This window comes from Sorex araneus, chromosome 3, assembly GCF_027595985.1.
Source record: "Sorex araneus isolate mSorAra2 chromosome 3, mSorAra2.pri, whole genome shotgun sequence".
NCBI classification, from domain to species: Eukaryota; Metazoa; Chordata; class Mammalia; order Eulipotyphla; family Soricidae; genus Sorex; species Sorex araneus.
The window spans coordinates 99,486,508-99,513,484 of record NC_073304.1 but is presented as its reverse complement, the minus strand read 5'-3'; the positions used below and the strand labels follow the sequence as shown (position 1 = coordinate 99,513,484).

Sequence of the window (26,977 nt, the reverse complement as noted above, 5' to 3'; positions counted from 1 at the left end):
CGAGTCCAAGGGCTTGGGGTGCAACACTGGAGGGTGCACCCTGGCCAGCATCTCCCCAGGGGGATGGATGTCCCTTAGCAGAGCTTTGGGGAGATGCTGGAGCCTACAGGGGTTGGGGCTGGTTCGAGCCCAAACAGGAACACAGGACTGGCGCACTTGCCTTTCACAGAAACTCATCAGGTTTCTATCCCAGGAACCAGCGGGCGTGATCCCTGAGCACAGAGCGAGGAGTGAACCCTCCACACGACTGACCGGCTGTGGCCCTCAAACTAAAAATAGAAAACAGAAAATAAGCCGGACTTAGGTGAGACACGGAGTCTAGGTCTCAAGCAGAGAGCCATGTCGGGGAGAGCCCCGCGGACACGGCGGCCTGGCCCCACACCGGGCCTCAGTCCCCAGGGTCCCCTTCCTCGGTGAGAGGCGGGTCTGCGGCTTGGCACGGAGTTCCAGGGACTGGAGGGACAGGCCACATAGCTAAAACCCGGCGGGCCGTAGGGCCCCGCGGACGAAGCCCCAGCAGGCAGCCCCGGCGGCCCCAGAACCTCCCAACGCTCCCTGCCCCGCGCTTGCTTATTCATTCAGAGTGGGAAACGGCCAGCCCCCGGGTCAGCAGTGCCGGGCGGCTCGCGGAAGGCCCCCCGGCGGCCCGGTCTGCCCGGTGCCCAGCAGAGCGCCTCGTGCGGCCCCGGGCACGCCCCTGCCCTGCCCTGCCCTGACCCCTGGGTCTCGAAATGCTGTCATCGGAGGAGCCGCCCCACTCGGGACCAGGCCAGGATGGACAGAGCTAGAGCCAGGGCCGGCGAGCGAGCGTCCTGTCCTGCAGGCGGCGGGAAGAGCAGCCGGCGCGGGGCCCGGGGCCCGGGCAGCGCGCACCATGGCCGGCTGGCAGCTGGGCGCCCTGGTGTGGGGCGCGTGGCTCTGCGCGCTAGTGCGCGGGCAGCAGGCCGCGCCGGGGACGGGTTCGGAGCCGGGGCGCTGGCGGCAGCTGATCCAGTGGGAGAACAACGGGCAGGTGTACAGCCTGCTCAACTCGGGCTCCGAGTACGTGCCGGCCGGGCCGGCGCGCGCCCAGGCTAGCCCGCGGGTGCTGCTGGCGGGCGCCCCGCAGCCGGCCCCGCGGCGCAGCCCCGGGGGCCCCCGGCGACGCCAGGCGCCGTCGCTGCCGCAGCCCGGGCGCGCGGGCTCGGACACGGTGCGCGGCCAGGCGCGGCACCCCTTCGGCTTCGGCCAGGTGCCCGACAACTGGCGCGAGGTGGCCGTCGGGGACAGCACGGGCCTGGCGCGGGCGCGCACCTCGGTCTCGCAGCACGGCGGCTCGTCCAGCGTGTCGGCGTCGGCCTTCGCGAGCACCTACCGCCAGCCGGGCCCCTTCCCGCCGCAGTACCCCTACCCGCAGGCGCCCTACGTGGGCCAGTACGAGAACTACGACCCCGCGGCGCGGACCTACGACCAAGGCTACGTGTACTACCGCGGCGGGGGCGGCGGCGCGGGCGCGGCGGCCGTGGCCTCGGCGGGGGTGCTGTACCCCTTCCCGCCGCGCGCGCGCTACGACGAGTACGGCGGCACGGGCGCGGGCGGCGAGGAGCAGCCCGAGTACCCGCCGCCGCAGGGCTACTACCCGGTGCCCGAGCGGCCCTACGCGCCGCAGTCGCCGCCCGCCGACGGCCTGGACCGCCGCTACTCGCACAGCCTGTACAGTGAGGGCGCGGCGCCCGCCGAGCCCTCCTACCCCGACGCGGGCGCCGGGCCCGGCCCCGACACGGCCTACGCCGACCCCCGGCCCGACCCCCGGGCGGACCCCCGGGCGGACCCCCGGGGCGGCTGGTACCCGCCCTACGCCAACGTGCCGCCCGAGGCCTACCCGCCGCCGCGCGCCGTGGAGCCGCAGCCCCCGTTCCGCGTGCAGGAGCCGCCCTACCTGCCCGTGCGCAGCTCCGACGCGCCCCCGCCGGGAGCCGAGCGCCGGGACACGCGCAACAACGGCGGCGGCGGCGGCCGCCTGAGCGTGGGCAGCGTGTACCGGCCCAACCAGAACGGCCGCGGTGAGTACCGGCCCGCGCACGGCGCACGGCCCCCTCTGGGATCCCTACAGACAGCTGGCTCCCTGAGTGGCTAAGCCGGGACCCCCGCCCGCCCCAAACACACACCCCACCTCACCTTTCTCATCACCACCAGTACCAACACCATTAGCACCTCCACCATTACTATCACCACTACCTCCATTATCATCAGCATCGCCACCACCATATCACCAACACCATCGCCTTTATCACCACCGACACTACCACCATCACCATTATCTCCAGCACCCCCATCACCACCAGTGCCAGCATCATCACCATCATCACTCCCTCGCCTGTCACCATCATAACCACCAGCCCCAGAGCCGTCCGTCAATGCTTGCTTGCCTCCGCAGGGCCAGGGTTTGGGCTAGCAGGCCTGGGCTCTTGAGCCTGGCTTGGGGGCAAGCGGGATGGAGGGACTGTCCGGCCCTGGGAGGAGGCCCCTTCCAGACCTGGTGTGGGCAGCCGGGTGCACAGGGACAGCACCTTCTCCCTCCCTCTCCCTCTTTCTGACCAGGATGCTGCCTCCAGCCTCGGAGATGGCCCTGTGGCAGCCTCCAGGGATAAGGCGGGGACAGAGGTCAGGAAGACATCCTGGAACTGGCATGGGCTGGCTCTGAGGGCGAGGGGACTCCCAGACAGAGAACTGACCTAATAACGGAGTGTCCCTTCCAGGGGGCCACTGCAAGGCCTGACCAAGAGTGGGGGGGACGGGGGGGGCGGGGAGGGAGGCACTGCCAGGGCACAGAATGTAAGGGGTCTCAAAGCTCAGTAGTGAGGTACATAATGATTTGATGCACTCTAGAGACAAAAATGCCAAGCCATTGGGATGAACCCAGATTTTAAATAGAACGAGTGAGGGTAGTGTGCCAAGCCGTACTGGGCCTTGCAACAAACAGAAATCGCTACATTGATCCTGCCTACTTTGGAAATTTTGAGTCTTGTTCATCCCAGATGTCTTTTTGCATTAATTCATTTTGATTTGGAAAAGTATTGCTCATTGAGCTGGGGATATAACTCAACCGGCGGAGCTGCCTCGCTTGTGTGAGACCCCGAGTTCCATCCCTGGTACACATGTTCCCAGGACACTTCGTGGCGTAGCCTTGGTGCACCCCCTGCCCCCCGCCGCACAAACACCACAGGCAGAGGCCCCTGTAAAACAGTAATAGGTTATTACCGAGTTACTGGGGCTTGGGGCACCCTCTAAAATGACCCCCTCCCCCGAGAGGGTGATTCAGTGTGGGGGCGATCCAGGTCAGCAGTGCAGGGGTGGGGGTGGGGGGATGCTCCTCTCTTTCGAGAGGGGCGGCATCACAGGGCTGTCTGCAAGCCGCTGTGGGACAGAGCCACGGCGGGGCTGGCAGGGACTGGCCCCTGCTCTGTCCTAGAAAGCCCTCGGCTGCTTCAGCTGCTGCACGTCCAAAGTCAGCTTCGGTCAAGGGCCGCCCTACGGTCCCCGGCGCACAGCCTTGGCCGCTCCAGCCCTCTGACTGCTTCCATCTTGGGTCCGCCCTGGGGAGGCTGTGCCAGGCCCATCAGCGAGAGCTGAACTCCCAGGGGTCAGGGGCACCAGTGCCAGCCCCCAGCCCGGTCCTGATCGATGCAGGGACCACCGCCTTGTTCCTAGATGGTCCCTTACCCCCTGCCAGAGGCTACTGCTGGGGGCAGCGGGGGCGTGGGGCTGGGAGCCCCAGACCAGGTGGCACCCGCTCTCTCGAATCCAGCGCAGAGGTCCCGGTTGCCCCTTGAGAACCGCCTGCAGGATGGCTCACAGGCCAAGACTCATTTGCCTGCTGCCCCCCTTCCTAGAAAAAGGTGATACATGGTGCCAGTACCCCCTTGAAGTCTACCTCCTATAAGGAAACAGACTGTTCCCCAGCGGTACCCCAGGCTCCTACCACCTCCCTGGGTGTTCCAGCGCGCCCCGTGGGGGCGGAGGGGGGTGGCGTTGCCCGCCCTGCAGAACTGCTTAGACCAGGCTTCCTTCCTTCAGCCTTCCCCACGCAGGAGCCCATTTTCTCTGCAAAATGCAGCACAGGCAGGAAACCCCGGAGATTTGCGTCACGGTTGATTTTGAATTGATTTGTGGTCGATGCACATTCAGAAACCATGTGCTGTGGCCAAGTTTTCCACAGCCCCCACACTCGGCAGAGAAGCCCGTGAGAAGTGGGCGCTTGCCTAGCGCATAGGGGCCCTGTTCCATCCCCAGACCTGGACTCAGCCCTGAGCACAGCCAGGGGTGGCCCCCAAACCAACCCCGAAAGCAGCACCGGGCCAGGTGCTCCGCCCCACCGACTCTCCCCCCCCCCCCCCCCCCCCGCTGCATTGGAGCATGTGACAATAGAACGTTCTCCCAGAGGGGGCCAGCACTTGGAGCAGCCTTCCTTAGCATGTAAACTGGGACTGGGGGCTCAGCCGATGTGCCTGGCCCGCAGGACGGTGTCCAGAGAGTGGGGGATCTCCGTGCTTAGCAGGACCTTTCCCCATGGGCCCCACTGGGGGTTAAAGACATTTCTCCCAGCAGGTCTTTGTTGGTTTGCGTCCGATCCAGGCCCTGTGGGCATGGCAGGGGGTGGGGGGCAGGCATGACATGGCAGTGGGGACACCCCAGCATTGTGATTAGGCAGGGCGCCCCAAGCAGGGGGCCACTCCGCCAAGTGCTTGGGTCTCACGGAGGCCTTCCTGGAAGAGGCAGTGCAAGCGTTACTGCAAGGGCTGGCTCTCAGCTTCCCCTCGGGACTTTGCGGGTGGGGTGAGACGGGAGTAATTCGCAGGCCCCGAGAGCATCACCTCTCCCCAGCACACCCTGGGAAGCAGGGACCGTGGAAAATCCTGGTTCAGGGCAGGCCAGGCTATGCAGGGGGCCAGACCCCCCGGGCCCGGTGTGGGAGTTCAGGGCTGCTTCTCCGGGACTGACCTCATCCCTTCTGGCCACACAGCCGGGGCCGAGGCCGGTGCTGGCAGCCCCCACGCCTGTGAGCTGGCCAGTCCTCTCAACACCAAACACATGTGCACCCCGCCCCCGGCCCCCTGGGCCCGCGCCAGGGCCGGTCCCGAGCCCAGTTTCTCCCTCTGGTGCCGGCACCCTCTTCCCTCCCACCCCGGGAGGGGCCCGAGGCCTCGGAGCACTCCAGTGTCTCCTGTCCCCCACGGTTAGCTGGAGAGAAGCAGGGACCCTGGCGAGTCACGTGCTGGCCCTGGCTCTCGCAGTGAGTCCCTGTAGGGGTGGACGGGGCCGCCAGGCCTGGCCGAGTCCCCTGCGCCGTGCCTCCCCCAGCTGGGCCAGGCCGTCCTCCCCTGCCCCCCGCAGCCTCGGGGGCTGAGTGTGAGGCAACCGGGAAGGCTGAGACCCCGCGTGCTCCCAGGACACGAGGCCTCGTCGTGACCCACCTGTTTGGGAGCCCCTGGGAGAGGCCGAAGGCCTTGCTACCGGCTGCCTGGCCTTGCCACACCCTGTCCCCACACGCCCTGCCAGAGTCCAGCTGCCTCCTCCCCGGCCCTGCTCACCGCCCGCCCCCGGCCAGCCCAGCCTTCCTGAGGCCCCAGCACCACCCGAGCCCGCCCTGGCCCCCAGGCCAGCTCCCCTGCCCCTCCAAGGCTCAGGGCAGGTGCAAGAAGGGGAGAAGCGGGGGCTCAAATGATGGCACAGTGGATAAGGCGCTTGCCTGCCACTAGCCCAGCAGACAAGGTGCTTCCCCTGCTAATGCCGCCCAGCCAGGAGGAAGCCCTGAGCACCACCAGGCGTGGCCCCAAGGCAGGAAACAAGAAGCAGAAGGCAAAAGCAACCTCACCTAGCAGACTCCCGACCTAGACCCCCAAGAGGGCCAGAGGTCGAGACACACCTGCTTTGCAGAGGGCCCACCTGTCCTCCCGCTCCTCCTCCTGCTCTTCCTCCCCCTTTTCCTGCTCCTCCCCCTCCTCCTGCTCTTCCTCCTGCTCCTCCCCCTCCTCCTCCTCTCCTCCTACCCCTCCTCCTGCTCCTCCTCCTGCTATCTCCCTCCTCCTGCTCCTCCACCTGCTCCCCCTTTCCTCCTGTTCCTCCTCCCCCTCCTCCTTCTCCTCTTCCCCCTCCTCCTGCTCTTCCCCCTCTTCCTGCTCTTCCTTCTCTTCCCCCTCCTCCTCTTCCCTATCCTCCCGTTCCTCCTCCCTCTCCTCCTCCCCCTCCTCTCCCTCCTCCCCCCTCCTCCCCCTCCTCCTCTTCCCTATTCTCCCGCTCCTCCTCCTCTCCCTCCTCCTCCCCTCCTCTCCCTCCTCCCCCTCCTTCCCCCTCCTCCCCCTCCTCCTCTCCCTCCTCCTGTTCCCCCCCTCCTCCTGCTGCTTCTGCTCCGCTCCTGCTCAGAGGTGGGATCACAGTGCTCAGGGCAGACACAGCGGGAGAGGCACACTGCATGCACAGCGGCTCCACACCAGCCGGAGCCCTCCCAGCTGCCTGTCCCAAGTGACCGAGGAGTGTCCCCACTCCGGCTGCAGCTCCGGCAGAGCAGGCAGACCCTCCTGGGGCCTCAGCGCCCCCGATGTACCCAGGGCAGTTCACACAAGCATTTAGCAGGCACTGTGCGTCTCACCTCGCGGGGGCTTGGGCCACACCCAGCAGTGCTCAGGCCTTACTCCTGGTGGGGGTCAGTGGGATGAAACCCAGGTCACTTACATGCTCGGCAAATGCTAACCCCTGTACTATCTCATTTGGGGTTTGTTGGGGGTTGGGGGCCACACCCAACAGTGCTCAGGATTTACTCTTGGCTCTGCATTCCGGATCATTCCCGGCAGAGCTCTGGGCACCGTATGGGGTCCTGGGGGTCGAGCCACGTGCAAGGCGAGCGCCAGCCCCTGTACTACCTCTCCGGTCCTCACATCACTTCTCTGAATTCCCACAGCGGCCCTCATCGTCCTCTTCCTGTCAGGGGACAGACCACCTGCTGATGTCACACAGCCTCGGTCCGGCCGGGCCTGGGTCCACCTGGTGCTCCCACCTGAGGCCACCCCTTATCCTGCCCTTCTTTTTTTTGTTTGTTGTTTTGGGGGCCACACCTGGTGGTGGAAGCTCAGGGATCCCTCCTGGCAGGCGGGGGACCATAAAGGGTCAGGGGTAGACTGGGTCGCCCATGCCGGCATCGCCCTGCCTACTGTACCGTCGCCTTGGCTCATCTCTCTTAATTTCGATGTGTGGGACGAGCCTCAGCTGTCCCCTCACTCGTACTGCCCCTGTTCTGGGGCCAAGTGGGAAGGACAGAGAGGCCAGGGTGTGTGGCGGGAGCTGGTCGGGGGGTGCTCCCCGGGGCTTGGCATGGTGCGGGGAGCTTGACAACTGAGTCTTGACAGCAGCCCCGGGGACGCGGCCCCCTTCCTTCCCCAAGGCCCTCTCACACCGCCTCAGGAATGCAGGGAGGCAGGAGCCATTGGTGTCAGATGAACTCCAGCGGGATCAGGGGGTCCTAAATTCTTAATTAGGTCTTAAATTCTAACAGACACACAGTGCCCGAGCAACCTCGGCCCTGCCCACTGCAGAACACCTGTGTGCCCCCGTAAGATCGAGGACCAGTCTGTTTGCTAGCTTGCCTGCGTGTCTGACCTGGTGGTGTGCAGGGCTTACTCCTGGCTCTGTGCTCAGGGATCACTCTGGCAGGTTCAGGGGACCCTATGGGATGCTGGGGGTCAAACCCACATTGGCTGCGTACTTTGCAAGGACCCTACCCATGTTCTGTCTCTCCTGAACCAGAGAGCTGTTTTTTTTTGTTGTTGTTGTTGGGTTTGGGTTTGGGTTTGGGGGCCACACCAGTCAGTACTCAGGGATTACTTCTGGCGAACTCAGGGGACTGTAAGGGATCCCGGGGACAGAACTTCCATTCCAACAGACACACAGTGCCTGAGCAACCTCGTGCCCCTGCCCGACTGCACCCTGCCTGGTCCCCCTGGAAGAGAGAGCATCGGTCGGTTGGCTGGTTTGCTTGTCTGCCTGTTTGTGGCAGTACTCAGGACTTACTACTCCTGGCTCTCTGCCTGGGGACCTTCTGGAAGGGTCGGGGGACCCTATGGGTGCTGGGGGTCAATCCATGTTGGCTGCGTGCTAAGCAAATACCCACTGTACTATCTCTCCAAGCCTCGAGAGCCCTTATTTTTGTTTAGTTTTGGTGTTGGCTGGGGGGCTTAGCCATACGTGATGCTGGGGATTGAACCCAGGCTGGCTGAGTGCCACACAAGTGCCTACCCCCCTACTCTCTCTCCAGTTCCTACTGGAAATAAGAATTCTCCCAGCCCCGCTGCTGGTGTCTCTTAGAATCTCAGCATACGCCAACCCCCGGGTCAAGCATTTTGTCTCCACTTGCTCACTTGCCCCCAGCCCCCTGTGGAGGGAAGTGCCTCCACTCCAAGACCCCTTCTTCCAGGAGGGGAAACTGAGACTCGCCTATTCCAAGCCCCGATCAGGCCTCAGAGTGGGTGGAGAGGGTCCTAGATGGCACCTGCCCCTCGGGAAAGGGCTTCTCCCGCACTCTGGCCTCACCACCCACCCTCTTCCAGCTGGCCTCACCTCCAAGCAGCCCCTCCCCTCAGAAGCCTGGCTGGCCCACCCCCAGCCCCCTCCGAGCTAGTGGCACATGGAGAGCTCCCCAGGCAGTGGCTGGAGAGGCAGGGGGGCTGCGGGGTCGGGGGACCTGGCGGCCCACACCTGCTTCCAATTCCGCCACATTCCTGCAGACAGTGCGGGCGGGTGGTGGGCCCCACGGGAGGGGCGGTGGGACTGGGTGCAGCCCCTCCCCAGCCCTGATGTCCCCCTCCTCACCTCGCCAGCTGGAGCACAGGGCCTTTCTGTCTGGACTCGGGACTCAAGGGTCTGGGTTTGCACTTAGGTCCCTCCCGACCTTGCTCATGGGCGCCCCAAAGTCAGCACTACAGAAGGCCTAGAAATGGGGCGATGATAGAGCTAGAAGTGGGGAGTCTGGTGGGCCAGGCAGGGCCAAGAGAGGGCTCATCTATGGGTGCCGGCTTCTGTGCTCCCCAGGGGACGCCCAGCACTGGGCTCCAAGGCTGTGTTTAGGGCATTATGGGGTTCCCCAGGTTCATCCTGGCCCTCGCCGAGGTCTTAGGCCAGCATCAAGACATCAGGCACTTGGATGCAGAGGGGGCCCGCCCTCCTCCACCTTACCCCCTCTCCAGCTTCCAGACCTTCTGTGCATGCAGATCTGGGCCAGCAGCTGGGAGGTGGGAGAGAGAAAGGACAACCCTGCCCACATCATGAACTGGCTAGGGAGCAGTTCCCCCCCACACACACACACACCCAGGTGTTCAGCCATTCCACAAACATTCGCGAGTGCCGTACCCGAACTAGTGGGTCTGTGGTTCGTGGGTGAGAAGACACAGTCTTAACCTTTAGCCTTTACCCTTAACCCTGACTCTTCTCTTCCCTGGAGCCTTGAGGTTATGTGCTATGGGAAAACGAGAACCAGGCAGGCGACAGAGGTCAGAGGGGGCCTGGGGAAGGTGGCATCTGAGCAGACATGGAGGAGGCCACGGAGTAAGCGCTCTTGCCGAGAAGAAGGGCTAGCCCACAGGCCCCATGCCGGGTTCCTGGCTTCCCCAGTGGGTTCTGTGGGCTGCGAGCCAGTGCAGAGAGCCAGGTGAAGCTGGTGGGCGGGGCCAAGGATGCTGGGCAGGACTAATCACACTGGCATTAGGGCAGGGCTAATCACACTGGCTTTGGGGCAGGGCTAATCACACTGGCATTGGGGCAGGCCTAATCACACTGGCATTGAGGCAGGCCTAATCACACTGGCATTAGGAAGTCCAGTGCAGCGGGGGGCTCTGGACAGAGCTGGGGGTGGGGTGGGGGCTCCGGGCAGAGCTGGGGCATTGGGGATGAGCCTGGGGAGGCTGGCAGCAAGAGGCATGCGTGGCCCTAAGCTGACTTGGCAGGAGCGCACCAGGGAGGTGCGGGCAGGCGCGTAGAGCAGAGGAGGGAGGGCAAAGCCCAGTGCCCACGCTGGGAGCAGCATGAGGGTGAGCGCCAAGGAGCCGTGGAGCTGCAGGATGAGAAGGCAGCCAAGCTCCCCGGCCGGGCACTGGCACCCCAGTCAGCCAGCCTGACTCCCTATGCAGTTTGCCAGGGCGGGGCCAGGCGTGGGTCTGGGTGGAACTGGGGCGTGACAGCATGGTGGGGCAGAGTGGTCTGACTGCGGGAGACATAGGCTGGCACCTTGGAGGGGCACAGTCTGTGTGTGTGTATGTGCGTGTATGTGTGAAGTATGTTATGTAGATGTGTGTGCATGTGGATGTGTGTATTTGTGTGCATGTCAGAGAATTCCCAGACAAGGACATTATCTGTATGAATGTATGCATGTGTGAGGTATGTGTGTGCAAGCATGTGTATGTGCATGTGCATATGCATGTGTGTGAACTTGCTTATGTGTGAGTTTACATATGTGTGAGTGTGCGTGTGTGTATGTATGAGTGTAGTATCGCATATGTGTGAATGTGTGAATGTGCACATGCATATGTGTGAGTTTACATATGTGTGAGTGTGTATGTGTGAATGTGTGCATGTCGGCATTTCCAGACAAGGCCACTGTAGCATTAGCAGTCTGAGGCCAAAAGGGTCATGGGTGCTGAGCATTGCCCCCTGACCCTCGGCTTCACACTTCCGCAGGCCAGGGGTTGCTGAGCAGGGTCCCCCAAGGGGTCTGGGCTAGACTGGCCGGCATCACCCCTGCCGAGCCAGTCTGGCACCCGCGGTTCTCACAGTGGGTCCCCTGATTCCGTGCTTCTCTCTGTGGCCCGACCCAAGGGTCTCTGTGTGCCTGGGCCCAGATGCACAGGGGCCTGTTTGCATCCCACTGTCCTTCAGCTGCTGCTGGAAGGCGGAGAACTGGGGAGGAAAGACTTCCAAAGGGGGGGTCTGTGGAACCCACAGAAAATGGGGGCCCAGAGGGGAGCAGGCGAGGGCAAAGGACAAAACTATGGCCAGAGGCCCCACACGGGGCAGCCCCCAGGAGCCGCTGGGCAGGACGAGCACATTCGTCACAGAGCAGGAAGGATTTGGGTCAGAGGGGGAGAGTTCCCAGCGGCTGCAGCGCGTCTGGGGAGGTTTCCAGAGGACCCGGGCTCCAGGCCCAGGCTGGGGCAAGGACCGCACGTTCCTGAAAGGGATTTTTTCCCAGTTCCAAGTATTTATGTGCTCCAGGGTGAGTCTCTCCCACCTCCCCCTGGTCCATATGGGGAAACCGAGGCTTCAGGAAGGGGCCCAGACCGTGGGGCTGGGGCATGGCCCAGTGGTCTTCTCGGTAGAAAGATGGCTTTTAGTACCTAGGGCTGTCCCCGCCTGGGGTGAGGGATGTGACAGGCTTGTCTGAGCTCTTGTCCCCCACCCCAGAGGGAACATGGGGGGTCCCCAGGTCTGTCGGGGAGGTGGGAATATGGAACCTGGATCAGGGTCCCCGTGTTGAGTCTTCACTCTCCCAGACGCTCTGAAGGGGGTCCCCAAGGCTGGGGCTTCCCTATTGCAGAGGCCCCCGGCAGGGTAGTCTCAGGACCCAAATCCCTCGCCTGTCTTGGGCCACCACAAGGTCTCAGTTACTCTCTGGCTCAGCGTCCACCATGCAACCCCCCCCCAGCCTGCACTTCTCTGCACCCTGTGGTCAGTCCTTTGCTTCCCCAGGGGAATCAGATGTGGAGACCAGGAGGGGGCCAGGAGGTCCAGCTAGGGTCACACTTGCCAGGCCTATGACAAGAAGCCACCTCCTGCCCAGCTCAGGAGCAGAAAAAGGGACGCAGTGGACATCAGTGCTTCCTGGGGAGTGCCCAGCCTTTGGGTGGCCAGCCCCTTCCCCTGTCTGCTCCCAGGACAATAGTTGGATGCACTGGGAAGGGACCCGAGTCAGTAAGGACCCTCCCTAGTCTATCGACTAGACGGACCTTAAAAGCTCACCCTGAATGTAGCCAATCCAAGTTCTATCTCCAGCATATGGTACCCCGAGCCCACTAAGACTCATCCCTGAGCACCGAGCCAGGAGTTAAGTCCTAAGCACTACTGGCCGGTGGGGGGGCAAAAAAAAAAGTAAAGCTCACCCTGAACAAGCAGAAAATCAAATGAGAGGTCCAAGATAACCTACATCAGGTCTTTAAAAATATCCCACTTCCTCCCCCACGGAGCACTTTAGACAGAGGCAAGACCCTGCCTAAGGTGAGGAGAAAGACAGCCGAGCCCCCCTCCAGATGAGAGCCCCTTCGTAGGCCACAGTAATGGTTAGTTTGCTCTGCAGTCAAAATCTTGACTATTTCTGTGAGTGAATAATTAAAATAAAGGAGCATCTGGGGGGAAATCTCAGTGGAAATCACTTCCCAGAGACCCCAGGGCTGGGTCCCAGGGCTGGGCGGCCCACACGTTCTGGAAAGCAGAACCGGTCTCTCATCCAAACGCGCTGCCGAGCACGAGATGGACCCCCCACTCGCCTGGCCTCAGAGCACCACCCGGTCTCCAGGATCTGCCCTTTAACTGAGCAAAGGTGGTATCTGGCCCTCACGGGCCACCAGCTAGTCTGCCTAGAGAACCTGGTTGTAGCCACAAGACAGGAAGAGCAGACCCCCCACACCGCACCCCGACACTCAAGCCTCCCCACACTTTCCCCACCTGGTCCTGCCCCCCAGCCCGTGGACCTGGATCCTGCTGGAGGCCCCTGTTTGCCTCCTCCCCTCCCCCAGCACCCTTCCAGCCGAGGCAGAGAATGACCCAGACCCTGCTCCCAGCAGCTCCCCGTGGGGCAGCGGGGGTGAGGGGAGTGCTTAGGGGAGTCCCAGCACCCCTGTGACAGAGACTCAGAACACAATTAATATAACAGCTGAGCAATTCTGAGTTCTAGAAAAGACATCGCTCGAGTGATGGTGACAGGAGAGAACTTCCTGGAAGCCGGAGGCCATGCAGAGCTTAGCTATTCTGGAAGTTACGTGACACAGATGTTTGTGAAAACTTGTGAGACCAGCTGAGGCTGTCTTGGTCGTAGAACACCCACCCAGCATGTATGAGTCTCTGGGATCCACCTCTAGCACCCAAAAAACCAGAGACCAAACTACATGGAAACTCTGTGCATTGGCTATAGGTTGAAATTCATTCCATGGGTCCAGAGAGATAGCACAATGGGTAGGGTACTTACTCTGCATGTGCCTGATGGGTTCTGTCCCCGGCACCTCAGATGGTCCCCTAAGTCCTGCCAGGCATGATCCCCCCCTTTAAAAAATTTTTTAAGGTATCAAAAGTTTAATCATAAAAAGTCACACATTCTCTCTCTCTCTCTCTCTCTCTCTCTCTCTCTCTCTCTCTCTCTCTCTCTCTCTCTCTCTTTTTTCTTTTTGGGTCACACCTGGCGATGCTCAGAGGTTACTCCTGGCTCTGCACTCAGGAATTACTCCTGGTGGCACAAGGGACCATATGGGATGCTGGGAATCGAACCTGGGTTGGCCGTGTTCAAGGCAAACACCCTACCCACTGTGCTATTGCTCCAGCCCCAAGAGTCACACATTCTTAATGTACAAAAACTACACAAAATATACATTTAACTCACCAGGGGTGATCCCTGAGCATAGAGCCCAGGAGTCAGTCCTGAGCACCGATGGGTGCGGCCCCAAACCACCACCATGCCCTCCTCGCTAATTTTCTGAAAAGGGCTGGACCCAGGACCCGACCCGGCCCCGGCCCCAGCCCCGGCCCTGCCCCTGCTGCCTTTACTCTCATTTTTTAATTTTATTTTTCTTGGCTTCTTTGGTCACACACGGCCATGCACAGGGGTTCCTCCTGGCCCATGCACTCAGGAATTACCCCTGGCAGTGCTCGGGGGACCACATGGGATGCTGGGGTTCGAACCCAGGTCGGCCGCGTGCAAGGCAAACGCCCTACCCACTGTGCTATCGCTCCAGCCCCTGCCTTTGCTCTCTGTGTGACTGTGAGCTAGTCCTGAGCCGCTGCTGCTCTGGCACTGCGGTGTCTGGGTCTCTTGGGGACACGGGGAGCATGTGCTGGAGGGTGATTGCAACAGTGAAGGACGGAGCAGCTGGCTGTCACCGAAGCCCGTCGGACAGGGCACGGACAGTCGAAGCAAAGCACAGGCATGTGTGGAGGGAAACGGATGCTGGTCCGCAGGCAAGCGCCGCTCAGTGCAGCCCAAGTGACAGAGGAAGTCCCTGTCCGGCAGGGAGGGCCCCTGTGGGAGGAGGCAGCTGCCTGGACCTGAGCTGGCGGGTAATAAGGGGGCGATCCCCAGGGCTGACCGGGCTCAGGTCACGCAGTAGCCACAGCCCTGCAGGAGGAAGCCCACCGCGTCCAGGCAGGACCAGGAAGCATTCCTAACGTCCGAGCAGCTCCTCTTGGGGTCTGTTTGCTTGTGGTTTTTTTGCAGGGGGTTGATTTGGGGTCACACCCGGCGATACTCAGGGGTTACTCCTGGCTCTGTCTCAGGCATCAGCCCTGACGGAGTTGGGGGACCGTGTGGGATGCCGGGATAGAGCCTGGCTTGTGTGCAAGGCAAACGCCCTCCCGGCCGCACTATTGCTCTGACCCTGGGCGCCGAGCTGACTCCAGGGCCGTGGGCAGTGGCGTGAGGCTCAGGACTCAGCGTGGGAGCAGGCTGAGGTCTTAGTGTGTCACTAGGTCAGGGCTCAGAGGTGACCCTGGTCTCAGCTCAGCGTGTCACCAGGGTCAGGGCTCAGCCAGAGGCCAGGAGTGGCCGCTGGCTCTGGTAGAGAGGCCCCAGTGGCCTCTGACTCAGCGGCCTCTGCAGCCTCCCAGGCCCGACTCATGAGGTGGCCTGGCCTGGGGTCGGCCGGGCGCAGCGTGGAGCCATCTGGGCCGTGTTTGTGAAGCCGGCTGGGCCGGGGTGGGGGCGCATGGGCTGCTGCCCAAGGCGGGGTCCCCTGAGGTTTCCGGCCCGGCCCACCCTCCCCCACTTGTTGCCGAGGGAAAGGCACGAGAAGGGGGGCGGGGGGAGGGACAGCCAGCCTGGCTCCCTCTGTTCCCTCTGGAGGCTTCTGGGGTGCTGAGGGTGGGAGGGGCTGGCTGGGAGGGGGCCCTCGCGCCCAGGGCCTGCGCCCCGTGGGGAATGACTGCAATGACTTGCAGGCATTCCTGAGAGCTTGGATCAGGCGGCGGCTTCCAGGGCCTCCTCATGCACTTCCTCTTCATTCCCACTGGGTGAGGTCACGCCGCCGCCTGGCCTGCCTCCCAGGGGGGCAAGCTGGGGTCTCTGTGGGGGCTGGGGTCGTGAAGACAGGCACGCCCCTAGTCCAGAGCGGGCCCCCGGCCCCGCCCTACCTCACGGAAGCGGCGAGAGGGGCCGAGCCCGTCCGGGCTGCCCGAGAGGCTCCAGCCCTCGCAGCCCCTGAGCTAAAGCGCAGGACGCACAGCCACGGGCCTGACCTGTCCGCCCAGAACCCTCGCTCCCAAGAAGGGCGGGCCCAGCCAGGCCGGTGTCCCGTCCACCCCCCACTGCCCCGGTCGGTCGGGCTGCGAGCCCAACCCACCGTGCGGCCAGGTGCAGCGCTGTCGTTGCCCACGCTGGGCTCGGGCGCGGGGAGGGCAGGGCAGACGGCCGGCCCCTGCCTGCAGCCTGTCCTGGGGGCAGGTGGTCGGGGCGAGGGCAGACCCCACCTTCCCTGCACTCTGGGCCCAGTCCCCGCTGAGGAGACGCTCGACGGGCTGGCTGAGGTCCAGGCCGGGGCTGGAAGCACGGAGTGTTGGGAGGGTCACTCCAGGTGCCCAGTGGAGACTCTCGGGGTCAGCAGGCTGCTCTCAGACCGGTTCCTGCCCCCCCAGCAGCTTCCTGTGTGTCCTCAAGCCCTCCCTTGGCCCTTCCCTGAGCTGGGGGTAAGGACGCGAGGCAGGGGTGCAAGTCTGTCGGGACCTTACTGGGCTCCCTCAGTGCTGCCCGCTCCTGCCCTGCGCAGCCCCTCTGTCCCCAGAGCCTTCCTCCCTCGGCGGCCCTGCCCGTGTCCTCCCTGACCCCCGCCCTGCTTCCCGGGGACCGCGGGCCTCCCTCACCGTCCTCTCTTCTCTCCTTCCTCCCCACCCACTGCAGGGCTCCCCGACTTGGTGCCGGACCCCAACTATGTGCAGGCGTCCACGTATGTGCAACGGGCACACCTGTACTCACTGCGCTGCGCCGCCGAGGAGAAGTGTCTGGCCAGGTGAGGGGGCAGGGGGAGAAGTGTCTGGCCAGTGGGGAAGGGGCAGGGGTGAGGGGGGAAGGGGGGAGAAGTGTCTGGCCAGGTGAGGGGGGCGGGGAGAGAAGTGTCTGGCCAGTGGGGAAGGGGCAGGGGCGAGGGGGGGCGGGGGGAGAAGTGTCTGGCCAGGTTCCTGTTGTCCCAGAGCACGGGAGTCAGCTGTCCACACCGCAGAGCATACACCCCTAACCCCTGACCTGCCCTAACCCCTCACCCCTCACCCGCCCTGTCCCCTCATCCGCCCTGACCCCTGATCCCTCACCCACCCTGACCCCTCACCCTTCACCTGCCCTGAACACAAGGCCTCGTTTTCTTAATAACTTGAGCATTTTTTTTTCAAACCTGACGTCTTGAACTCTATTTTCAGCTTTTGTTTTAGCAGTGCTCAGCGGTTCCTCCTGGCTCTGCACTCAGGGATCACTCATGGTGGTGCTCAGGGCACCATGTGGGACGTCAGGGATCGAACCTGTGTCAGTCCCTACCCGCTCACTATTGCCCAGCCCCCATCTCTCTCTCTCTTTCTGTTTTTGCTTTGTTTGTTTGTTTGTTTGTTTGTTTGTTTTCTTTTTGGGTCACACCCGGCGATGCACAGGGGTTACTCCTGGCTCTGCACTCAGGAATTACTCCTGGCGGTGCTCAGGGGACCATATGGGATGCTGGGAATCGAACCCGGGTCGGCCATGTACAAGGCAAACACCCTAACCGCTGTGCTATCACTCCAGCCCCTGTTCTTGCTTTTTTTGAGTCACACCTGGTGGTGCTCAGGGATCACTCCTGGTGATGCTGGGGAGACCTTATGGGGTCCTGGGGATCGAGCCTGGGTTGGCTGCAGGCAAGGCGAGTGCCTTAGCCCCTGTCCTCTCTCCAATCCTGGCTCTGAGTTTTTGGTGTGTGGGGCTTGGGGTTCTCAGCAGTTTCCTGTCCCTAGCTGCCTTCTCTGTGTGCACGGCAAGGCACTCGCACCAGAACGGAGCTTGGCTCCCTGCTTCCGCAGCGAGGAAGTCTGCTTTGACAGGGTAAACGGGCTGGAGCGATCGTACAGCCTGCAGAGCACCTGCCTTGCACACTGCCGACCTGGGTTCGATCTCCCGCATGGTACTTCCCGCGTGGTACCACATGAGCACTGCGGGAGTGATCCCTGAGCTCCAGCAGGTGTCATCCAAATACCCAAATCAAAATAGTAAAAATAGATGAAAAGACAAGGATGCGCTGACCCCAGGAGGGTTTGCAACTGCAGCACCCTGCCTCACGGGCTAGTCTCGTGGCAGCTGGCGGCCGGGCAGGGGCCACAGAGGGAGCGTCCACTCGGCTGCCCACTCAGCTGTGGCCAGTCCCGGCACTCCCTAGGGAAGAGAGTGATCCTCCCTCCGGCCTCGAGGAACATACACACACACAGACACACACACACACACACACACACACACACACACACACACACACACACACACAGAGTCCCCTGGGGCTGAGTTCTGAGGAGTCTGGCCAGAGCCGAGCTCTGTCCTCGTGGAGGCCACTCCCGGCCACCTCCCGGGGCCAGCTCTGGTCTAGCCTGAGACCCTGCTGGGGGAAGCCGAGGAAGTGGGGACGAGGGAGAGCTATGCCGCAGCTGGCGCCTGAGACTGGGGGCGGGGAGGGGGGGGCGGGCAGGGCCCTGATGCAGACCCAGAGGCCTGAGAGCCCCGAGACCCCCTCAGGACCCCCTCAGGGCCTCCTGCCTCCTCCAGAGTGGGGGCGGGACTGTGCCAGGTCGCTCCAGCGGGCAGAGACCGCCTCGCCGTGCGAGCACTGTGGCCAAGCCGGGCCTCCCGCCTCCGCCCTGCCCGTTCCCACGGCGTGCAAAGGGAGGAGGGCGGCTTGTTCCAGCCAGACACAAACAGATTCCAAGCCTCCCCCAGACGAGGCCAAGGGCCCTGGCCCTGGCAGACGGGAGCCCCGGCCGTCTGTTCCGCAGACGTCCTGTCCCGAGCCGGGCCGATCCCACCACTGGCCTCAGGACACGGGCCTTCGTGAGTGGTGGGGAAGTGCACGGCCGGCCAGGACAGCTGTGTGCGGTCAGCGCAGAGGGCGCTACCCGCCCCCCGCCCTGAGTTCAGCTGTGTTTGTGCGTCGGGCCCTCCCCGCCTGCCCCCCTCTCGTCCCTTCTCTACATTTGGAAATTAGGGCAAGAAAATTTTGTGCAAGTGACCTGTAGCAGGCCCGTGCTCCCTAAAGAGCAGCGGGCACCTCCCCAGCCCTGAAGCCACCACCAAGGAGAGTTGGCCTGTGCCGGCTATGGTGTGAGAGACACAGGGAGGGGTTCCTGCACACAGCACTGAGAGGGCTCCAAGTGGGGCGATCCCCGAAGACTTCCTGGAGGAGGGGACCTCAGCTGGCCTCAGCGGCTGGATGACTTCCCCATCAAGTGAAATTATCAAAAGTTCAAGTGCAGGGGTTAAGGGAGTTTCCCTGCACGCGGCTGATGCAGGTTCGATCCCCGGGGTCACATATGTTCCTCAGAGCCTGCCAGGAGTGATCCCTGAGCGCCACCGGGTGTGTCTCCAAAGCAAAACAAATCCAGTGTGTTTGAGACACGGGGTTGTAAACAGACCGGAGAGGGAGCAGCAGGCAGACAGCCCTGGGAAGTGGGGAGGACACCACACTCACACACACACACCACACATGCAGACACACACCAGCACATCCACACACTCACAATCAGACACAGACACCACATGGCATGCACGCACACACGAATACACACACATACTCTCACATTCACATACACATTCACACTCTCACACTCAAATGCAGACACACATATGCACACTCACAGTCTCATACACATTATTACACTCATATGCGTACTCTCACACAATGCACTTACATATTCTCCCACACATTCTCACAATCACACAAACTCTGACACATACACTCACACACTCACACATTCTCATACTCACACACACTCATACTTACACTCTCACACTGACACTCACTCTCACACATTCACACTCTCACACTGATACACATTCTCATACTCACACTAATACACACTCTCACACACTATCACACTAACACAAATATCACACTCACAACACATTCACACTCACAACACATTCACACACTCATACAGTCACTCACTCACTCATTCAGTTACACTTGCATTCTTGCACACTCAGACACACACTCTCACACACTCGCACACACACTCTCACACTCACACATACTCACATTCACTCACTCTCGCACACACATTCACTCGCGGACACACACTCACATACTCTCACTCACACTCGCACACACTCACACACACTCACACTCACACACTCACACGTCTTTTGTCGACAATCAGACTTCATGGAGGACGGAGACTCTGGCTCGGCTCCTTTTTCAGAGCTCCATGGGGAGGGCGCCCGGGCAGGAGCTGTGTGGCCCTTGTGCCCGTGGCCCCTCACGGCTCTGTGTCCCTCTGTCCCCTCAGCACAGCCTACGCCCCCGAGGCCACCGACTACGACGTGCGGGTGCTGCTGCGCTTCCCGCAGCGTGTGAAGAACCAGGGCACCGCCGACTTCCTCCCGAGCCGGCCCAAGCACACCTGGGAGTGGCACAGCTGCCACCAGTGAGTCCTCCCCAGAGTCCTCCCCGCAGCCCCCGGGCCTCCCCGTCCGGGATGGGAATGTGGGGACTAGGGGGACCCCAGGAGGCCGTGCCAGGGAGGGAGCTCAGGGAGCAGGCCCGAGCGTGTCCCGAAGGTGGGGCCAGCAGGGTGCGCTCTCTAGGACACGGGCCGGGAACCCAAGCGCCCCAACCAGCTGACCCCAGGAGGGTCCCTGAGCCTGGCTCCAGGAGCACTGGGTGCAGAGTCCAGGGTGACGGGCCCTGCTCCGTCTCCCCCGCCAGACACTACCACAGCATGGACGAGTTCAGCCACTATGACCTGCTGGACGCGGGCACGGGCAGGAAGGTGGCCGAGGGCCACAAGGCCAGCTTCTGCCTGGAGGACAGCACCTGTGACTTCGGCAACCTGAAGCGCTACGCGTGCACCTCTCACACGCAGGTGCGGCAGGGTGGGGCGCAGGGGTGGCGCGGGGCTCAGGGTGCCGGGTACTCCACGGGGCTCTGCGCAGCCCCGCGGCCAGCGATGGGTGCCTGGTGCTCCCACTGCATCCTCCTTCCCCAAACTTTCCCAGGGGGCCACTTCTCCCCCCCACCCTGTCACTGTCACTCTCCCAGCTCACTCCATGGTCCCTCCTGCCACTTGACGTGCTCTCCCTCCCCCTCTCCCTCCCCTCTCCCTCCCTCTCTTTCCCTCCCCCTCTCCCTTCCTCTCTCTCCCTCTCTCCTCTCTCCCCTCCTCTCTCTCCCCCTCTCCCTCCCCCCCTCTCTCTCTCTTCCTCTCCCTCCCCCTCTCCCTTTCTCTCTCTCCCTCTCTCCCCTCCTCTCTCTCTCCCTCTCTCCCTCCCTCCCCCTCTCCTTTCCTCTCTCTCCCTCTCTCCTCTCTCCCCTCCTCTCTCTCCCCCTCTCCCTCCTTCTCTCTCTCTCTTCCTCTCCCTCCCCCTCTCCCTTTCTCTCTCTCCCTCTCTCTCCTCCTCTCTCTCTCCCTCTCTCCCTCCCTCCCCCTCTCCCTTCCTCTCTCTCCCTCTCTCCTCTCTCCCCTCCTCTCTTTCCCCCTCTCCCTCCTTCTCTCTCTCTCTCTTCCTCTCCCTCCCCTCTCCCTTTCTCTCTCTCCCTCTCTCCCCTCCTCTCTCTCTCCCTCTCTCCCTCCTTCCCTCTCTCCCTTCCTCTCTCCCTTCTTCTCTCCCTTCTTCTCTCTCTCTCTCTCTCTCTCTCTCTCTCTCTCTCTCTCTCTCTCTATCTCTCTCTCCTCTCATCTGTCCCCTGGGGTCTCAGGAGGGAGTAGCCCCCTTTGGCTAGCCTCCAGGGGCCAAGGTGGGGGGCACAGAGGAAGGAGGTGGGGCTGGGGGCCCTGGGGCACACAGGGTCCCCCCTCCACCCCGTCTCTGCTCTGGTCCACTGCAGGGCCTGAGCCCAGGCTGCTATGACACGTACAACGCAGACATCGACTGCCAGTGGATCGACATAACCGACGTGCAGCCGGGCAACTACATCCTCAAGGTGGGTGCCGCCCTCTCCTGCGCCCCGCCGCCACCCCTGCTCCAAGTGCGCCCCAGGCTCTCCCCAGGCGGGAGCAGGTGGCCATGCAGCTTCCCAGAGTGACGGCGGGGGACCCAGAGGTAGCACAGCAGCAGCCAATCTGGGTGTGACCCCTAGCACCCCATGGGTGCCAGCCGGGAGTAGGCCCTGAGCGTCGCGGGGTGTCACCCCAAAATAATAACAGACCCCAGAGTGACAGCATCCCTGGGGGAGGGGTGGTCCCTGCCCCGGGTGGCGGGCAGCCAGGCTAGGGACCATCTCAGAAAGAAACTCAGTGTCTCTCGGTGACTCTTTGGGTCTGGAGGTCCCAGAACTGGCCCCTCCCCCGCCGGTGCACATGACTCCCAGTGCCTGTTTCCCTGGGGGGTGCGTAGGAAAGTGCCTCAGAGACACACCGCAGCCCTGGGGTGTAGACACAGGACACAGGCCTCTGCCCGGGGCTCGCACGCTGGCTGCCGTGTGCCGTGTGCCGGGAGATGGGTCATCGCCCAGCTCCCCTGGGCTGCCAGGAAGCGCGATGGGACGGGGTGGGGGTGGCGGTGCGCATGGGGCGGGGCCCTGGGCCGCTGTGGGCGGAGCGTGTCAGCAGCCTGTTCGGGATTCCCTGTCCTTTTCTGCTTCAACCCCGCTGCAGACGCTGCAGACACAGAGGAGGCCCCAGTAGCGCCGTGGCGGGGGTCTCCGCCCCTCAGGACTCGAAGCTGCTCCTGACTCAGTGCTCTGCGGAGACGAGTCACAGCGAGTCCCACACCTCTGGAGCATGGGCTGCTGTGCGTCCAGGGCAGGCCGGTCATGTGATGGGCCTGCACGGCGCCTGCTCGGCCCTTCACTCCAGGCTGTTTCCTGAGGCCCCGGCTCCACCCCACGGTGCCCGCTGCCCGAGGCCTGGCCTGGCTGGTGACGGGTGGGGCTGGCCTCTTCTGCGCCCACCGGCCGCCTGCTCCTGCCTCCCTGAGTCCGTGCCTCTCTCTCTCCATCTGTCTCCATGTCCCCGTGGCCCTGCTCCTTCACCCCATCTGTCACCCCTGTGTCTGCCGGCCGCCCGGCCACCTGATGCACCCACCCTGAGAGGCCCGCCCCGCTGTTCCTTAGGTGCACGTGAACCCCAAGTACGCTGTTCTGGAGTCCGACTTCACCAACAACGTGGTGAGGTGCAACATTCACTACACGGGCCGCTATGTCTCCACCACCAACTGCAAAATCGTCCAGTGAGTGCCCCCTCGGGCCCCTGTGCCCGCATCCACCCCCCACCCGGGGACAGGGGCCGGAGTCCCACGCCAGTCACCTGGAAGGCCAAGCACAGCTGGGCAGGACCAAGCCCGTGGGCAGAGGGACCCGGGGCCCAGGCTTCGTGCGGGTGACCGGGAAGGCCGTGGGCACAGTGTTGGGGGCGGGCCCTGCCTGGAGCCTTATCGAGGCTTCCCTTATCAAGGGTGCGAATTCCAGGCCCGGACTAGAAGTGATTCTGTTTGGAACCAGCTGGTCCCCAGGCCCAGTTTTCCAAGAAGCGGATGAGCCCTGAGCTGAGGGCCCCTCGGCAGGAGGCTGCTGGCCAGCCCCCACCCCAGCCCCCACCCCAGCCCCAGACTCAGAGAAACCCCAGCCCGTTCCCCAGGGTGTGAAATTGTTTGTCCCAGCCAATGAAAGTCCTTTCCTCAGGAGGAGGGGGAGAGAGGGGAAAGGAGGGGGGAGAGGAGAGAGGGAGAGGGAAAGAGAGAAAGAAGGGGAGAGAGAGAGAGAGAGAAGGAGAGAGAGAGAGGGAGAGGGGGAGAGAGAGGGAGAGAGGGAGAAAGAAAGGGAGAGGGAGAGAGAGGGAAAGGGAGAAAGAGAGGAAGAGGAAGGGGATAAAGAGGGAGAGAGAAGGAGAGAATGAGGGGGAGAGAGAAAAAGAGAGGGAGAGAGAAAGGGAGAGGGAAGGAGAGAGAGAGGGAGAGAGAAAGGGAGAGGGAGAGAGAGGGAGAGAGGGAGAAAGAAAGGGAGAGGGAGAGAGAGGGGAAGGGAGAGAGAGGAAGAGGAAAGGGATAGAGAGGGAGAGAGGGAGAGAGTAAGGGGGAGAGAGGGAGAAAGAAAGGGAGAGGGAGAGAGGGGAAGGGAGAGAGAAGAAGAGGAAAGGGATAGAGAGGGAGAGAGGGAGAGAGAGGAGAGAGTGAGGGGGAGAGAGGGAGAGGGAGAGAGAGAAAGGGAGAGAGAGAGAAGGAGAGAGAAGGAGAGAGAGGGAGAGAGGGGGAAGGGAGAGAGAGGAAGAGGAAAGGGATAGAGAGGGAGAGAGGGAGAGGAGAAGGGGAGAGAATAGAGGAGAGAGAGAGGTGGGGGGAGAGGGAAAGGGAGGGAGAGAGAGGGAAAGAGAGAGGGAGAGCTGGAGAAAGAGGGGTGAGAAAGGGAGAGAGATGAGAGAGGAGGGAAGAGAAGGGGGAGATGGGGATGGTGAGAGAGAGGGGAAAGTGAGGGAGAAGCAGGAGAGGGGGAGAGAAGGAGGGAGAAGCAGGAGAGAGGGAGAGAGGGAGGGAGACGCATGAGAGAGGGAGCGCGAGAGAGGAGCTTTGGCATGTGGGGGGAAGGGGCTCCTGTGCTGGGCACAGAGGCCCAGGGCAGCGCATGGCCACGGGGCCAGGCACAGGAGGGTCAGCCGGGGCGCAGGGGTGTGGTGGACAGGATGTTCACGGACAGTCCCCTCCCCTGACCGGCCAGCTGTTCTCCCCCTGCCCGCACCCCGAGACACACACACACACACACACACACACACACACACACACACACACACACACACACACACACACACCCCCGAGACACTGGCCCTGTCCTTGGAGGCAGGGCTCAGCTTCCTCAGCGGTGCCCCGTGCCACCAAAGTGTGCTGGAAACAGCTCTGGCCCCCATCCCTGGCACCCGGCAGACCTGGGTTTTTCTAGCACCTTCTCACTCCTCAGGGCCTGTCGCCTTGAGACTCCGGGTCAGCTAAATGGCCCCTTTCTGGGAATCGATCCTGGGGGAAAGGAGAAGCGAGCAGGAAGGAGCAGAGAAAGGGGCGTGGGGCGGGGGCCCATGGAGGGGCTCCGGCTGCTGGACCCTTCTGGATCCGCCTTGGGCCGCCCAGGCCGTGGGGGCGGGGATGCCCTTGCGTAAGGGCCTGGCCTGGCTGGCTGCAGGCGGGCGCGCACAGGAAGTGGATAAAGCGTTCCCAGAAGGGCCACGGGACCGAGGCTTGTGGGTTTTGATCATGTTTCTGAAGAGGAAAAGGAAACTTTTTTTTTAAGTACTAATTTAAAAAGCCAAGGAAGTGTTCCCAGACCTCAGCGGGCCCGTAACAGCCCAGACAGCACGCAGCGCTCAGGGCGCGGGCAGGAATGGGGGGGCAGCTGGGAGGCCCCTGCCCCAGAGCCGGGCTCCGGTGCCCCTGCCTGCCCCTCTAGACTTGGGGTCTGGGGGAGCCGCGAGGGGCCGGGCCGGGGATCTGCTCATTCGCCTTTCTCCTTCCTTCTGCCTTAGATCCTGATCTCCAAGGAGGACGGCCACTCATCCCTCCCCCAGGCCTGGCCCCCGGCGGCCTCCGCCAGCACCAGCCCCCTCCCGGGCAAGGGCAGCTGGACACCGGGGAGCGTGGAGGAGGCAGGCCACAGGGGCTGGACGCCGGGCCCACTCTGTACTCAACCTTCCTTTTCTCTACAATGTTCCTTTGTCAGTTTTTATTTTTCATATTTTGGCCCCACCACAGAACAAGAGTGCCTGGGACGGGGTCTGAAGAAAACAGGGTTTTCTACTCTGGGGTTCTGTCGCCCCGGGTCAAGCCCACTGGGTGGGGTGGGGGGTACAGCCCTGCCGCCCCGCCCCCCCAGCCCTGTTCTCACTCCCCCCACCAGCCTTACGGTGCATGGCGCCCACCTGCCCTGGGCAGGAGGACCGGACACTTCCTGCTCTCAGGGAGCAGAGACGGACACCATGAACGCCCACCCTAGGGAGATGGCCTCTGGCAATGGTAGCCGTGGGAGCTGGCTTTTCCTGTGTGCCCGGTGTCCCCAGGAAGGGGCTGGGGGGTGCAAGATGAGGGGTGCCAGCACTGCAGGCCAGGACCAGACCCCAGAGGTGCAGTGCTCGGAGCGACCCCCTGGCCCCTGCACGCGCCCTCCGGGGACTCAAGCTGAGAGAGACGGGGGTGCGGGGGGAGGTGGTGAGTCCTCAGGGACACGCAGACGGGCAGTGGGGGACTGTTCCCAGGAGCTCGGGTGGGTGTCCCCCAGCCTGCTGTGGGGGCAGCGATTCCTGGGCCAGTCCCTGCACACTGACAGGACCCCCGAGATAGAGGCCTGGTGGGGGAGCGGCAGAGCCCGTCCCCACACCCCAGAGAAGATGGGGTGTCCCTGAAGAGAACAGGGTGGTGCCCCCTGAGTGTGTGGCTCCCTGCTCCGGCCCCCAGGACCCTCTGGAAGGGAGTTGGGGCTCCCCCGCTGGGGGGGCTACGCCTGACGCAGCACTTGGCTCTCAGGGTCGCCGGGCGGGCGGGGTGAGGAGGGAAAGGGGAGGGGGCAGGAGGCAGCCAGGAGGAGAGAGACCCCCCACCGCAGCCCTCTTCGCCTCTGCCTCCTGAGGTTCTCCTGGAGCCTCCCCTCGAGCCCTCCCCCTGCCGAGCCCCCTTGTTCCCTGAAACTTGGGGGCACTGCCAAGCTCACCCACGGCTCCCCACCCCACCCTGCTAAGGACATCGGGTGTGGAGGAGGTTGGTGCCGCCAGGCAGGCCAGAGCGGCCACAGCCGGAGGGGCGTGGCGGGCACTGGCCACCTCCCCTGCCCGCACCTGGCCGGCGCTTCTAAGACATCCTTATGGTGGGCCTGGCAGGTGGGGTCGGGTGCCAGCCAGGCCCAGCCTCCAGCTGGGTGCAATGCCCGTGTGCGTCAGCGCCCAGAGGCCCTGCAGCAGGAGCCCTGGCGGGCAGGCGGCCTCCGCGCCCCCGAGGCTGGGCCTGAACCCCACGAACGAACCGCTGCCGTTAGCAGAGAGGAAGCATCGCGGTGGCGGCGGTGGTGTGTGCAGGGCGTCTGGCCCACGCCGGCTCCTGGCCCGTGGTGCTACAGCTGGGACGGGCCAGTGGAGGGAAGGAGGGAGAGGCGGGGAGGGAAGCCAAGGGCGGGTCTGGGGGCGCCGGTTGCAGACCGTGATGGCAGCCAGGCCAGGCGTCAGACCCAGGGCCCCCGGAGATGGCGCCCGGTGGAAGTGGGGGCTCGGTGCTCAGGGGAGGGGGCGGGGAGGGGGAGGCAAGGGCTCGCGGTGACCTAGGGGCTTGGGGCACTTTGGGGCGAATGAAGGTGCAGCAACTTTGTACATCCAAACCAAGTTAACACTATTGTAATCATGTTATCTAAGCTAATAATAAAAACTAATAATTAGCACCGTCGTCCCGTTGCTCATCGATTTGCTCGAGCGGGCACCAGTAACGTCTCCATTGTGAGACTTGTTATTATATTTGGCATATCGAATACGCCACGGGGAGCTTGCCAGGCTCTGCCGTGCGGGCGGGATACTCTGGGTAGCTTGCCGGGCTCTCCGAGAGGGGCGGAGGAATCAAACCCGGGTGGGTCTCGTGCAAGGCAAACGC

At 63.1% G+C, this 26,977-nt stretch overlaps 1 protein-coding gene across 1 annotated transcript; it reads left to right on the top strand.

Annotated features, from left to right (window-relative positions):
- Positions 1–539: 539 nt before the first annotated feature.
- LOXL1 (lysyl oxidase like 1) lies at positions 540–26,687 on the top strand. Its single transcript, XM_055130988.1, has 7 exons — positions 540–2,042; positions 16,115–16,223; positions 19,720–19,857; positions 20,139–20,295; positions 21,258–21,353; positions 22,485–22,600; positions 24,877–26,687. Exons 1-7 carry the CDS (start codon positions 875–877, stop codon positions 24,881–24,883), a joined length of 1,791 nt encoding a protein of 596 aa, XP_054986963.1. The 5' UTR covers positions 540–874; the 3' UTR covers positions 24,884–26,687.
- Positions 26,688–26,977: the final 290 nt, after the last annotated feature.